At 37.1% G+C, this 16,506-nt stretch overlaps 1 protein-coding gene across 1 annotated transcript in view; it reads left to right on the top strand.

Annotated features, from left to right (window-relative positions):
* Positions 1 to 16,506, top strand: part of znf407 (zinc finger protein 407) — a 53,659-nt gene that overhangs the window by 8,274 nt on the left and 28,879 nt on the right. The window contains exons 2-3 of the mRNA XM_016524799.1: positions 8,217 to 11,286; positions 14,601 to 14,715. Coding sequence (XP_016380285.1) covers positions 8,280 to 11,286; positions 14,601 to 14,715 — 3,122 coding nt within the window. The 5' untranslated portion in view covers positions 8,217 to 8,279. The remainder of the gene's footprint in view (positions 1 to 8,216; positions 11,287 to 14,600; positions 14,716 to 16,506) is intronic.

Raw genomic sequence — 16,506 nt, 5'->3', positions numbered from 1 at the left:
CCACTCATACTGTGTTCATTTTACTTGTGCAGCTCTTAAAATGTGTCATAAACTGCCTTACATTTATTTTTTTAAATTCTGCAGATACCCTGTAAATAGTGAAATAAAATTCCTTCCTTCATATTTGTTGATATTTGTGTATTGAAAATATTTTTGATTGACATTTAAACTCCTACCTGATTTTCTATATTTAAAAAAATATATATATATTTTTTTTATTTGGGCTAGTTAAATTAATTTTCGGGCTACCAAAACCTGAAGAGTACCTGCCCGAAGGGCTACCAGGGATTTAGAAATTTTGCGAGCCCTGCTGATGAGCCCTTAAATACTGCTAACAATGACATCACATGATAAACCTCATGACAAAAGAGAGGGGAAAAAAACTCAACACAAGGGCAACAAATCACATAACTATAATAAAAGAAAAGTGGAAACATCAAATACCTAAACAAATCAAGTCAATCTATTAAAAAAATCTGACTGAAAAAATGTAACCTCAAAATACAAATACAATCATAATCATTAATGAAGAAAAGGACGAATATCAAACTCTTTGTTAAGACCATTAGGTGATAATGTATTCAAAGAATAAATCCAATAGGCTTCTTGTTTTAAAAGCAAATTGTTTATATCGCCCCTCTCTATGAGGTAATTTAACTGCTTCAATGCCAATATACTGCAGTGTGGAAACCGAATGTTTAAATTTAACAAAATGTTGTGCCACTGGACTTCTAGGGTCATGAAGCCTAATAGCACTTCGATGTTCAGCAATACGCATTTTGAGCTGTCGGCTGGTTTTTCCCATGTAACAGAGTCCACACGGGCAGGGCAACATAAATGACATTAGAGGTCTTACCAGAGAAAATCTTTAAAAGTTTTCCCTATAGGGATGCTTAAAAGTTTGTGTTTTATAAGTAAAATTACATTGTTGACAACCTCCACACTGGTAATTACCTGAATATATAGGCTATTACTCAAAAAATGTGTTGGCTGAGGAACAGATAAATTTGCCCTTACCAACATATTATGTAAATTTGAAGGTCTCTTATAGACTACCTGAGGTGATTTAGCAAAAATCGTTTGCAAAATAAGATTACTATCAACAGTGTACCAGTATTTCTAAATTATGCCTTAGATATCTTTATCTAATGGAGAATATTGGATAAAACAATTAGTCTAACTTGCTGTTCTTTATTTTTTAGGTTTCTTGACGAGACAATCTTGAGAAGTGTTACTGAAACGATCTATTGCAAGTTGAATCCACTCCTCTTTGAATGATCTCTGCCTAAACCTATTGGCCATAATTTCTGCATGATATTTATAATCCTCCTCACTACTGCAAATCCTATTAATATGACTAAATTGAGAGACAGGCAGGGAACGTTTAAAAAGAATAGGGTGATACGATGAGCCATGTAAAAGCATGTTAAGGTCCGTGGGTTTACGAAATAAACTAGTCTCAATTCCAGTCTCAGTGAGAATAACATTAACATCTGGAAAATTAATTTGATCCTTCTGGATGTCCATAGTAAAAGTCAAAGCATTAAAATTAGCATTGACATTGATTAACTATGAAACTCCAAAAGTTGAGATTCTGTGCCACTCCATAAGCAGAAAATTTCATTAATATAATGCTTCCACGATACAATGAAGTAAATAAATGGATTGCATTCTGAATTGTACACACACTGCTCTTCAAACTGCCCACAGAATAGACCAATTTCTGTGTTTGCTAACAGTGATGATGTTTTGTTTTTTTTTGTGGGCAGAGCCTATCTAGTGGCAGAAAATGACAGTTTTAAAGTAGCAGTCTTAGGATGCCATGGAATAAACAAATACAAAAAGGTAATTTTTAGTTTATATTTCAAAATTCTGACTTTTTCTCGCAATTCCGAGATAGGGGTGGGTGATATGAGCTAAAATTCATATCACAATATTTTACACTGTCCTGGCAATATCGATATTATATTGCAATATGAGAAAAAAAATTACAGGCAAAATATTTTAACCATATATAACTAGAAAAAGTGAGGGATTGGACATAGACCTGAAAAGTCTTTTTTTATTGTGCCATTGTTTTTTATCAAAAAGTGCAAACGTGCCACATGAGGTAGGTCTAGACTTGTGCCGGTATTCGGTAATGCGATATATCACTGTAATGAATATGCACGATATTGTTATCGTGGGCACTTCTAAATACCGTGAATAATTATATATTACAAATTATTCAGAATTTTGAATGCATTTTAAGAATACTTTTCCCATAAACTGGACATATAGGCTACAGTATTCCTGTGATCAAAGCTGAATTTTCAGCATCATTACTCCAGTCTTCAGTGTCACATGATCCTTCAGAAATCATTCTAATATGCCGATTTGCTGCTCTAGAAACACTTCTCATTATTATCAATGTTGAAAACATTTGTGCTGCATCCACAGCAGAGAACATCCGATTCTGTTTGCTTTTGTCAAATCGCGCCGCTCGCATCTGATGTAGACACGTTGTTTTGACGCTCAAGCGGGTACTGCGAGTCATGTTGAGGTCATTAAAATATGTTTCCTTAATATTTTGCGTTCAATTATTTACTTATCAGGCAAATGGCCGCATGATAAGATGGAAAATTACACAGTGTAGTCTTTATCACCCTGCAGAGGTTTCTTTTGTGACGCAAAGCGTACCAAATTGAACAAAACAATATAAATGCAAAATTTGAATTCATGAATATCATCATATCATTGAATATCCACGGTATAGCAAAATCCATATCATGAAACAACATAATACCGGTAGTCACGTTCATACCAGTATAGCGCCCACCCCTATTCCGAGATTATATCTCACAATTCTCATAAGAAAAACCAACTCGTCATTCTCTTTTCTCCTCGGCTCAGAATCATGAGTTTATAATCCCACACTTCTGGCTTTTTTCCCCTCAGAATGGACAAACTCACAATTGTTGAATTAAATTGAGATATAAAGTCCGAACTAGGAGATATAAACGTTAGAATTGTGAGATAAATTAGGTGAATGTTATGTAAAATGTTAAAGGTTTAAATAGTAGCCTATTTCATGCTGTAAATGTAGGGCTAATACAATATGTCCCCTATGAACTGTATATGTGAATATTATGTAGTCCTATTGTTTAAATCAAATTTATGCTTTAAAAGTAGAGTAATCATAGCAGGTTTCGTCCATAGTCTGACCTTTTAATCTGCTGTGATATGCATTGTTCAGAGGCAAGATGAAAAGAAAATACCACGTAAACTTTTCTAATGACAGTCAGTTCCCCTCAGAGATACATTCATATAAATGTATATTTCCTACTCCAATTGTATTGCGATTTGTTGGCATCTCAAAGGTTTAAATAGTAGCCTATTTCATGCTGTAAATGTAGGGCTAATACAATATGTCCCCTATGAACTGTATATGTGAATATTATGTAGTCCTATTGTTTAAATCAAATTTATGCTTTAAAAGTAGAGTAATCATAGCAGGTTTCGTCCATAGTCTGACCTTTTAATCTGCTGTGATATGCATTGTTCAGAGGCAAGATGAAAAGAAAATACCACGTAAACTTTTCTAATGACAGTCAGTTCCCCTCAGAGATACATTCATATAAATGTATATTTCCTACTCCAATTGTATTGCGATTTGTTGGCATCTCAACCGATTTGAATCGTCACATATTTGAATCGATTTTCGACCGGCTCGCGGTTAATCATTACATCCCTAGAGCTGAGTATCATCAGCATAACAGTGAAAGCTAGCACCATGTTTCTTGATGATATCTCCCAAGGGTAACATGTAAAGTGTGAAAAGCAATGGTCCTAGTACTGAGCCTTGTGGCACTCCATACTAGGGCTGCACGATTAATCAAAATTAAATCGCAATCGCGATTAGGCAAAAGCTGCGATTGTCATGCGCATCTTGTTAGGGAAGCACAGTTCTGTGATCAGTTGTAAATCTCCATCCGAAGGCCAGAGGGCGCTCTCGTGCGGAAACTCCAAATACGTCCCGCAAAAGAAATCCAGGAAATCCCTATAACGGTTCCTGAATAAACAACAAAGCAACAATTTAACTGCTTTCATTAATTCAACGTGACTAATAAACACATGACTACGACAATATATGGTTTATCTGAGTTTGTTGTATTACAATTTCTATTATAATAAAGTATATAATAACGCAATTCTAATCGACATATCCTTTATCACTGCTTAGAATGCTATGAAATATGTTGCGTGCCTTATTCTGTGTAAGAAGCCACATCATCTCACAGAAGGATTTTTTTCGAACAATCGACTTACGTTATGAAGTGAGTTTGAAGTAAAAACGTGTTATTAAATGTGGTATTTTCTAGAGCCCGACAGATATGGGTTTTTTGGGGGCCGATGCTGAAACCGATAATAGGGAGTAAAAAAAGACAGATACCGATATATCGGCCGATATTCTTTATGTGTAGGTTATACAGTATAGTCAAAAGTTTGGACACACTTCCCATTCGTGTGTCAAAACATTTGACTGGTACTGTATATAGAATACAGTATATAGCCTACATAAACAGAATGTATATACATAAACACATTTTTTGCAATGATAACTCAAATGTGGTGATCAAACACTTATAATGATGTGGCAAACATAGGCCTATGTAGTGGAGGCAGGGTATTTAACAATAAACATTTTATTCAAACTGAGTCTGACATCAGTGCACTTAACAGTAAACTTCACTTATTATAAATAACTTTTTAATAACACAAATAGAACAAAATATATAACTTGAATTAAGAAATTAAACAATGTAACTGTGTAGGGCAGGCAAGCTACCTACTGCTTAATCACATCGGTCACATCACATCGAGCGCCGCGACAAAATACAATAGAATTCTATTGTATTTTGTCACGCCGCGTGATGTGATGTGACCGATGTGATTAAGCATGAGTTCTGGGCCGCAGCGCGGCACACCAGCATTGACTGAGTGGCCGCGATCAGCTCCGGTGGCTGTAACACAGGCTTTAATGCGCCGCAGACGCGTGCCGTGATGCGCAGACCAGCTCTAGTCTCTAACGTCACTGAATCTGCTGTTAAAAATGAACCATACATTCATCATATCATCATGCAAAACTAAGAATTAGAATCATTGTAATGTGACGATCAAATATAGGTGCGGGTGGGTGGGGGGCAGATAATTTGAAGCAGCGGACTTGGGTGAAGTTTGAGCTCATCCGCACATCTCTACACTACAGTGACCTGGGTCACCAGTAGCAAACAATGGAGCGCGCTCTGCTGGACAAACTAAGTAATTGCACTGTTCAGAAGCATTTAATCTGCGTTATATGTTCTGTAAAAAAAATTCCATATCGGTGGCATATTCGCCGATACGATATATCGGTCGGGCTCTAGTATTTTCACATGCATTCAGATGGAGCAGCATTTACTACACAGAGCCGTAGTTCACTGACAAGCTACGCAAACAGCTTTCATAATCGCGGAACGATTTCTTCGATTTCATAATCGCGCAATTAAATCGATCTGCGACTATGAACGCGGTTTTGCGTACCTTGTCAGTAGGGCTGGGTATCGATTCAGATGTTCCAATTCGATTCGATTTCGATTTTCAAGCCCTCAATTCGATTCGATTTCGATTTTCGATTCGATATTCGGTTCGATTTTTGATTTCAATTCTCGATTCGATTATCGAAAAATCTATTTTTTTTTTTTACTTGTCAGTGAACTACGGCTCTGTGTAGTAAATGCTGCTCCATGACAACCGCATTCGATTAATCGTGCAGCCCTACTCCATACTGTACTTGTGATCAATATGATATCTCAGAAAAGTAAGATTTGAATCATGACAGTGCAATTCCACTAATGCCAACATAATTGTGTAGTATGTATGTTGTAGTGTGTAGTATGTAGTATGTCGATAGTGTCAAACGCAGCACTAAGATCCAGCAGCACTAATAAAAAAATACAACCACGATCGGATCGGATGATAAGAGCAGGTAATTTGTAACTCTGATGAGAGCAGTCTCTGTACTATGATACAGTCTAAATCTTGACTGGAAATCCTCAGAGATACCATTCAGAGATACCAAGAAAATTAGTGTAGAAAGCTTCAACATCCATCGTGACTAAAACACGGGTGTTAAAGGCAACTTTACAGATCGAATGGTCTCAATGAAATCCATCATATCCCTAATATCCCTTATCCCATGTTAATTATTGTGCCTTTGACCCCAACAGCATGGGTGCTTTTTTACCCCAAATACCATACTTTTACATATTCTTCCATTATTGGAAAACTGCTGCTTTAATTACCTTGGACAAAATTGAAAAACATTAACAAGACCTTTGTCTCAAAATATTGTCAATAATTGTATCAATTCTTATGTGCTACATAAATCTACAACATTTAAAAAAATAAAAAAAAAAAAACTTTAAATATTGGATCAAATAATTAGCACAGAATCAACTTTGTGTTGCTGTGCGCAATCGTGTCAAGTATCTGCCAAATTTCCAAGTGCATATTCAAACGTGATTGTTAAGAAAAATGCTGAGGTGAATTTTTGTACTATCTAGTTGTTTAAAGGAGAATAATATCAAATGCACCTTTTGCGCCTTTAGCCCCATTGTACCCTACAAATGACTGCCAGCAGAGGTCTCCAACCCTGCTCCTGGAAAGCTACCATCCTGCAGATTTCAGCTCCAACCCCAATCAAACACACCTGAACCAGCTAATCAAGGTGTTCGGGGTTACTTGATAATTACGGGCAGATGTGTTGGAGCAGGGTTAGAGAATTTGAATAAATCCAAAGTACAAAAATGAGGCAAGCAAGCAACAGTATCTGTAACTTTCACTGTAACGGTGCATGTCCACTAGTGTGGAGCATGCAGTTTCAATTATTTCATATGGGAGTTCAGCTTCACATAATGGTGAATGTCCACTGACAACGCTAGAACACCTCCACCTTGGGATGTGTCTGTAGCAAGTTTGTTTAATCCACAGTTTTTTCAACACATGGCCAATACAATGATCACATATATATGCGATTACAGTTGGAGCAATGCAAGCTTTCTTTCCAAATGCCTAAAGTGAAGATAGGCGGTCTATTTAAACTAGTGTTTATTAAATAGGACAGTATAATAACGATTATTCCCAGATGGTATAATCACAATAATAGCATCCAGACTGCAATATTTAATAACAACTGAAAAATGGTCATATGTGTAAACAGTAGGATTAACGTACTAAATCCAGCCTAAACTCCAGAACAAAACCCAAACCAGAAGCGGCGGAAGTTTGTTGCACATTATCCTAATTTAAAGCTTGTTTTGTCTTATATTTTAAGTTATTAGTAATCTTAAGGCCCCCTAGTGGGCCCTGGCCTCCTGGTTGCGAACCACTGCTCTAGAAAGAGTGTAACAAGACAAATGAATCCAACAACAGAGTGCAAATTAATCCAACATACCACTCCTTCTTGAGACAGGCTCTTTAGAAGATAACAACTTAAAATACACAGCACATTAAAAACGTGACGCAGTGTGTCAAGCAAGTCAAGGCAAAAATAGTGTGCATGCTTATTATGATTATTACAGTAATCTGAAGGCATCGCAAAACGACAAAAAGTTCAATTTTTTGATTATCGATTCTTCACCAAGAACTACCATAGACTCAGATTCATCAAGAACCACTGAACACTAAAGCCTGTCATTTTCTTAAAGGGGTCATATGATGCGATTTCAAGTTTTCCTTAGGACCTACAATAATGTACAGTATTTGAAAAAGAATGTGTTTTTTGAACATTAAAGCATGTCAACATATTCTGTTACACCAAATACACAAAATAATGATCTTTAAAAAAGCATCATATGACCCCTTTAAGGAAAAAAGTTGTTCTTAAGAAAATATTTTGAGATTTTTTCTAAAATAGCATTTAAAAACATTATTTAAAAAATCTTAGAATTTAACTTATTTAAACTATTTTTGTGGCACCCTAGGTGTATAAGATTGAGATCGGTCTGTAACAATTGGTATTGTAGTATCCATACTTTCCCCCCATATATTTGAACTAGTACACTATGTAAATAGTAATTAATGATTTTTATAATAATATAGATGGAAATGTTAATATAGTGTAATAATTGATTAGGATTAATATTATTATTTGGTTTAGCTACATATTCATTATTTTCATGGTGCTTTTTTCACAGAAAAGTCTTCTATGGATCCTTTAAATGAAGCTTAGTAAATATACCTTGTGAACTGACAGCAACATGGACAATCCAAAGCGGAAATTAAGGTCTGGAAAGGAGATTTCAAAGGACAAGTGTCAACCTAAGAAAAAGGCCAATGATACTGGTACAGAAGATGTTTCATCTGCACCTAAAAGTGTTAAAGCATCTGACGATTCAGGATGTATAAATATTGTAGAAGAAAGTGAGCATGCTGGGACAGCTACAGTAGAGGAACAATCCAGAACCATACAATGTAAAGAACGTGGCTCTTCAGAAACAACTGATGCTTTGGTTTGTTCATTTTGCAATTTTGTTGCAAAAACTCAAACTGCTCTGAAAATTCACTCAACAAGAAAACACTCTCATAAAGGAGGCTTACAAAATGACACAGTCTCTGACACAGTTATTGCACCGGGGTTAAATCCGTTGCAGAACACACCACAATTACAAGAAAGTGAAAACCGAACACATCTTTCAGAGTTGAAACTGGACAGTACTTCTGTGTCAGAGGAAGACAAACAATCAGATACCTGCATGGTTCAAACAGAGACTGAACATACACATCAACTCCTTGTAGATGAGGCTGTAATATCTGAGAAGTTTGTTGACACTTCTGAGGATGGAAGAACCAGTCCCACTCAGATGTTGCTGGAAATAGTTGAGCCCACTTCATGTAGATGTCAGGATGGTGAAGACACAAATGAGACCTTTAAAGATGGTGATGATATGCAAGCCGGCTGTAGTTTTCATTTGGAAAGTAAAGTGAAAAGCAATAAAAATGGTGGCATTGATGGACATGCTGAGAATCATAAAAGTAAAAGGCATTCAAAGCCTAATACTCTACATGCATGTTCCTGTTGTGTACATAAAGTCATAGATGGACACAGCCCAGACACGCATATTAAGAGGCAACATCATAAAAAACAAAATAAAGTCTGCGATTTCTGTAGCTATTCTTGCGTTGTAAAGTGTGATCACGAGAAGCAGTGCATGAGCAATAAGCACAACCAAAAGATGTTGGAGAATCAGGATTCATTAAAGACAGAGATGACGCCTCAAGAATTAGTTTTCCCACCATCGACAACAGTGTTGACGCATCCGACTGAAGGCAAGGTACAACATCAATGTGACAGGTGCAACTTCACAGCTAACAACTCTGTAATGTTAGCACAGCACATTAAAACGCACCATCCAGTGGAGCACCGTTTCCACTGCAGGGCCTGCCATTACTACACCACCACCATAGAGAGCATGGAGGTTCATCTGTCAGAAGAAGTCCACCAACAGGTGGCCAAAGAGAAAAACATTAGCCCTTTATTTAAAGACTGTGTTGAAAAAATCCTTGTGATTCTGTCAGATCAAAGGGAGGACAGAAAAATGAATGAGAGTGACGCTCCTGAGCACTGCTCTAAAGAAGCTGGGGAGGTTCAGGAAACAGAAAATGTACTACCAGAGCCAGCTGAAACTGTAAGGAAAGGTTCTCCTCACAAACGGAAGCGAGGTAGACCAAAGACATCTGATGTGACTGTTTGTAGTCATTGTGGGCTCGTTGCTTCCAATGCCACCAACCTCAACGTCCATATACGACGCAGGCACAGTCGGTTATACAGCTTCGTTTGTAAGCTGTGTAACTATTACTGTGTGACCAAGGGGGACATGGACCGCCACTGTGAAACTAAAAAACACATTAACAGAATGCAAGCAGCCGGAAGTGAAGGCAGTGGGGTAGTCCTGCTAGATGAGCAGCCAAGTCAAGCAAAGAAAAATGAGACAGAAATGGGTGACAAAGTATCAGTGATTGAGACACCTATTGATGAATTGGACAAAAATAACTCCAGTGTACCATGTAAGAAAAGCAAGTATGACCTGAGTAATATCTGCACTCAGTGTGACTTTGTTGCCCACTCAACTCCGTCTCTAGCTCTCCATGTGCGACGCAAGCACACAAAAGACTTTGAGTTTGTTTGTTTAGCATGCAGCTACTACACCGTAACCCGCAGAGAGATGTTTAGACACATGGCAACAGAAAAACACAAGCAGAAACGTGAGTGTTACCTGAAAAAACAGAACCAAAGCTTTAATAATGTTCGGGCTGCTATGACCATCAAGTCCACCTTTGAAGACCCAGAGACAATCACAGGATCGGAAGTGGTCCATAACAGTTCTATTTTAACATCTTCAAGCACCACAACTAAAGATGAAGAGAATTCTGCAAATGAAGATGGAGCAAAACAATCTGCTGAAAAGAATACTTCCAAAGACAATGAAGAATCCTCAACTAATCCAGCTGAATCAAATGTGGCTGACATGGTCCAGTCAATGACGATGGTGAAAGACGCAATGCTGGAGGAAATGGATGAAGAAAATGTGTTTGATGAAGATGAAATGACTGATATGGGAGATGACAGTCCCTCTAGTGAGAAACACCTTAGAGCGATACAGTTTGATGCTTGCATCTATCCCTTAAAAACATTAGCAGAGCGCAAGCAGGCATCACATGACGAAGAACAAACTACAGGTGCATTAAACCAGCAGAGCATCAAAAAGCCTAAAACACTGGTTGGACCTGAGACAAAGACTACCAAACCAATTCCACGTATCCGCTGTGAGGACTGTGGTTTTTTGGCAGATGGCTTAAGTGGACTAAATGTTCATATCTCCATGAAACATCCATCAAAGGAGAAACATTTCCATTGCTTGCTCTGTGGAAAGTCCTTCTACACAGAGAGTAACCTACAGCAGCACTTAAGCAGTGCAGCACATATGCGCAACGAGCATGGAAGCACTGAAGATCTTCCAGAAGGAGGCGCCAGCTTTAAATGTGTCCGATGCAGTGAGCCCTGCCAAACCGAGCAGGAACTGTTTGTGCATATCAAAGAGAAACACGAAGAACTGCTGAGAGAAGTGAACAAATATGTGCTGGAGGACACAGAGCAGATCAACCGAGAGCGGCAGGAAAACCAGGGCAATGTGTGCAAGTACTGCGGCAAAGTATGCAAGAGCAGCAACTCCATGGCTTTCCTGGCTCACATTCGCACACACACAGGTATGTCTTCCTCTATCTTTACCTTTACATATTTGAATAAAACCTCTTTAGAATTACAGTTTAGAATGTTCTGTTTGTTGATCTTTAACCATCAAAATATTTACTAGCAGCATATTACATTTAATTACTATTGGTAATTACTTGCTTGGTAAACTCCTAGACCATGTACACACTTGCAGCTACATGTAAATAAATTTGTTGTTACTCTTCTGTGTGATTAATCCTGATTTGTACACACAGTTACGAATAAAAAAAAGTGCATTTTTACAATTCACCAAGCTGAACTGATTATATCAGCATAGTCTGTACTGAACTAATCTGAGGTTGCTCCCATCAGCCCTGTGGTCTAATGCTAACACATACATTATTGTCCAGAGAGAACATGCTGTTTAGAAGCATCAACTTAAAGAGCATAAAAACGAATTTGATTTGATTCTTGTATTCTTTACACACATTGAGTAATAATTTATGGAATTCACTCCTGTATATATGCATTGTTCGCGCTCCCAAACCTTTGCAGTGTGGACGGGACCTTAGATCCTCCTTTCTTGGCGTTAAAGTCCCCATGAAATCAAAATTGAACATTTCTGAAAATGTTCAAAAATGAAGATATATGCATTCAAAATGTACAGTTGGTCACTTGTTCACACATTTAATATTTTTAATGACACAAAATGCACTATGTAGCAGATAGTGAATGATTCATTGAATGTAAATATGCTTTCCATTGGGCCAAATGAAGTGTGGTTTCGCATCAGTGTCACATGAACCTCTGCAGCACAATATAGTGTGCTCCAAAGACAGGATAGCACAGAATGGATGATATGTACAGTATATACACATGATGCTGTATTTTTAAAGCACTATGGAGGAGATCAATAATTACAAACCGTTAGACAGGCTGGGCATTATAAACAGTACTGACAAGTAGAAGAAATATGACAGATGCCACGCACCGCTATTAATTACAAGACTATTTCTAAATTACAAGATATCTCCAATTTAAAATATAGTTTTGTTTCAAACGGATGAGTAAAGCATAGGACCTTGAATGTCTCCACAGCTCAGCAAAAAATAATTAGGGCTTTCATTAACTGAAGGTGTTTCCAGTGCTGAAAGCTGTTAATGCAGCACTATGTGACTTTTGGCGCTCTAGCGGTTAATAAACAGAACTGCACACATCCCGCGGAAGAACATTCTAACCGGAGCTAGGCTGGGCATTATAAACAGTACTGACAAGTAGAAGAAATATGACAGATGCCACGCACCGCTATTAATTACAAGACTATTTCTAAATTACAAGATATCTCCAATTTAAAATATAGTTTTGTTTCAAACGGATGAGTAAAGCATAGGGCCTTGAATGTCTACAGCTCAGCAAAAAATAATTAGGGCTTTCATTAACTGAAGGTGTTTCCAGTGCTGAAAGCTGTTAATGCAGCACTATGTGACTTTTGGCGCTCTAGCGGTTAATAAACAGAACTACACACATCCCGCGGAAGAACATTCTAACCGGAGCTACTTCTCTAAATGTATGTCTATGGCGATTCACGCAGGTATGTGTTACTCCGCAGCGGTGACGACCCGACCAGGCTACAATAGTCCAAATATAAGTACTTATTATAAGTGTACCGTAGTGATTCGGAATAAGACAAAAACGCGGTTTGGAAGATGAATTCATGATGTACTCGCTCATTATATACATTTTGCAAATTTTGAACACAGAAAAAGTTACATAGTGCTGCTTTAAGAGTGCCATATTTTGCTGCAGACTAATAAAATAAATATCAAAATACACAAATAATTTACTGTTTTTTTTTTATATATATAAATAAAGCAGTAGTTTTTATTTTGTTCTAACCAGTAACCTTAAGCAGACCTCGGAACTCTGGAACCATAATGAAAAATAGCCAAATTTTCCTCAGAAAAGCATTTCGTTTTTAATCTCTGAGTTAGACATCAGATAATAACAAATACGTTATATCTTTACTAAAGGTATAAACATAATGCTAGAAATTTTATAATTAATAATAAATTACATGTAACATAAAAATTATAATCCTGTATTGTATAAAATGTGTCTTAAGTGATAACGCCACAAAGAAAAAGGGAAAAAGAACCAAAAACATGACCTTATGAAAAAATATTTTATTCAAGACACATTGCTGTGTGCCAGGGTTTCCCAATGTAAAATTAAAATAAATAAATAGAGCCGCACAATTAATAGAAAAAAACTGAAATCTCGATTTTCAAATCAAAGGCTGCTTTTTAATTAAATAACCCCGCGTTACTTTGTGCCCCGCGCTCCCCTATAGCCTGTTGCGTGGCATGTTTCAGAGTGAAGGACAGCACTGTGTTCATTTACACGTGAGCAGCTCATGTTTTCATCCAAGGTTTTCATCGTCTAAGAGTAGTCTTCTACTATTGAATTTAATGTTTCAACATAACAACCTGAGACATAAGCTTGTGCTTTCTGATTTTTGCATGATTATAAACTGACAAACTGCATTTGACGTAATTTATTCCAGAATCATCAGCAACATCAGCGAGCGAGCCAATTGACACCATTGTTTTGTTTGAAGGACATAGACAGATTACCCACTCTTGAAAAGTGGTGGGCAGCCTGATGTACAATGATCATAATGCAAGGCCAGCACATCACAAATATAAGCCATATTTTTCTGTAGCCATTAGTATCGAATGTGTTTTTTAGTTTTAGATTAGTCAATTACAAAGTTTCTGTTTAAACATCTGTAAAATGAGTTGCCAATTGCCAATTCTAGCCCATACAGTTCTAAAATTAAGGAAAACATACATAGATCTGTATGTGCGTATGGATTACGTTCTCTGACTCCCAAACAGTTTTATGGCAGAATAATAATAATAATTAATCATTAATAATATATTACAGAACAAATACAACAAGACTTCAGCTCTTTCAGTACTTGGACCCCCAATAATCTTCTACTAAAGAAGATAATGTAAACAAAAGTTACGCCATCTTGTCGTTAGTTTAACTGGTCCCAGTGTGCTTTCGGTATCTAACCCCATACTTGTTGCAAATTGCTGTATATCTAAAATAAGAGTAATAATATTTGTGCTTGATTATTTATTAGTTATTTACTTATGTTATTTATTGATGATGTAGATATGTGTATTCATCCCTCCTCACAAGTTTGCAGGTCTTTTCTTAAAGTGATACTGTATTTCTCTTGAAAATGTAAATTCTGAAATTAAAATCATTCACTCACCCTCATGTCAATATAATGAAGAAAATTCAATGTCTTTTTGTTTTTGTTTTTTTCTCTCTAAAGGATCTAAACCGTTCATGTGCAAGATCTGTAACTTTGCTACTGCTCAGCTTGGTGATGCCCGCAACCACGTTAAGAGACATCTAGGCATGAGAGAGTACAAGTGTCACATCTGTGGGTGAGTTCAAGAAAGGATCACATTTTTTTTAAAAGTACAATTATGTCAGCTGAATGTTTTACTTCAGTAGTTCTCAATTCCAGTCCAGCCCCCCTCACCACTCATGTTTTGTATTTCTCTCTGTAACACCTGGTTCAGATCATAAGCTTGTTAGGAGAGACTTGAAATAAACTCTGTTCTTACTGACATGGTCCCTATGCAGGGTTTATACACGGTGTGCCTTTTTAGTTATGAAATTGAGCCAATTATGTTCTGAAACATATTTATATTGTTAGGAAGACACATACAAAAAAATTTGAGTACAACTTAGATGGTAGATGGTGCTTTGGGGAAATTTTGCTGGGCAATAGCCTACACAGTGCAAGGAAGTTTGACTTCAAACTTTGTATTGAATTTATGGTAAATTCATAGATTATTTTAGACTCATACCTTTGCGTTGTTTGGTAAACTGTAGGGGTGGAACGGTTCAACTTACTTACGGTTCGGTTCGTATCACGGTTTTAGAGTCACGGTTTCGGTATGTGCTATGTTTAGGCAAAAACTATACTGTCAAATAAAAATAAAGAAAATAAGAATAATCTATCTAACTACAAGCAACAGCACAAATAAAATAAACAGTGATTTTCAGAGTGAGTTTTTTTTAGGTAGGTCTAACATTAGTTTTCAGGTACAGAAATTGAATAAAGTAATGAAATGTAAAACAGCATTGCATATTTGACTGTATAAATTAAAGATTAATCTTTATTAAAGTTACAAAAGCTATTCAATCAAGAGCAGTGAGTGATTTCTTTGTTGTTGCTGTTTGATTAATATTAAGAAAGTGCTGTCACTTTAAGACACTGCAAGTACGTTCAGCCGGCTATGTCTGCTATAGGATACTTACCAAGACGGCCATTTTGATCTAATTTTTGTGTGAATTTGTCCATTTAAACAATACTTCGGAGAAAGCTTAATTGCACTGATACAGTACGTTCAGCCGGCTATGTCTGCTATAGGATACTTACCAAGACGGGCATTTTGACATAATTTTTGTGTGAATTTGTCCATTTAAACACAATACTTCAGAGAGAGCTTAATATTTGCGCGTGTTCTGAGGCGTGGGTTTGCGCGTTTCGGATGAGCTTACGCACAAATCTTCTCACTGCGCGCGCGAGCTCGTGTCCTCTGGCTCTTAAATGTTTAAACTGGCAAAGCTTAAATGAGTTTAGCTTAAACACAGATATCAACGTGTGCTGTTCAGGTCTCACCTGTGCGCGCGGGCTATCAGCACCTGGGTGATGATGGAATAAATGCTCATATTCCAGCATACGGCAGTCGCATTGAACAAGAGTGAATGGTTTGTCCACGTTTTTTTTTTTTCTCATCGCTGTTGTAATGTATTGGGAAGCCAGAATGCGCATCCATCAACCGAAACATATATTAGCCGAACCCTTTTTGTTTTACATGTTATTTATAGCAAACCATATTACAGATGCGTTGTCAGATTTAAGTTGAACCGCCGTCCTAGCGCATGCCGAACCGTGTGTGGAGAACCGTACGGTTCGATTTTTTTCCGCGAACCGTTCCACCCCTAGTGAACTATATATCTACACCTTTAAGATGTATGTTGTGTAACTAGGTGATTACCTGTAAAATAAAAGGTATTGTCTTCCATTAGTGCACATTCATGCTGCCTGTGTAATTTAATGCATTGTGGTATCGTGTGGGGTTGGGAATCTTCTCTCTGAGTGGTGACTGACAGGAAGACAATGCAGAACAGTTTTTCTCCGGTGGATGAACATAAAGCATACA

The sequence above is a fragment of the Sinocyclocheilus rhinocerous genome, unplaced genomic scaffold (genome assembly GCF_001515625.1).
Source record: "Sinocyclocheilus rhinocerous isolate Xijiao unplaced genomic scaffold, SAMN03320098_v1.1 scaffold1535, whole genome shotgun sequence".
Classification (NCBI taxonomy): domain Eukaryota; kingdom Metazoa; phylum Chordata; class Actinopteri; order Cypriniformes; family Cyprinidae; genus Sinocyclocheilus; species Sinocyclocheilus rhinocerous.
The sequence above is the reverse complement of the archived record's forward strand: the minus strand, read 5'-3'. Positions and strand labels throughout refer to the sequence as shown.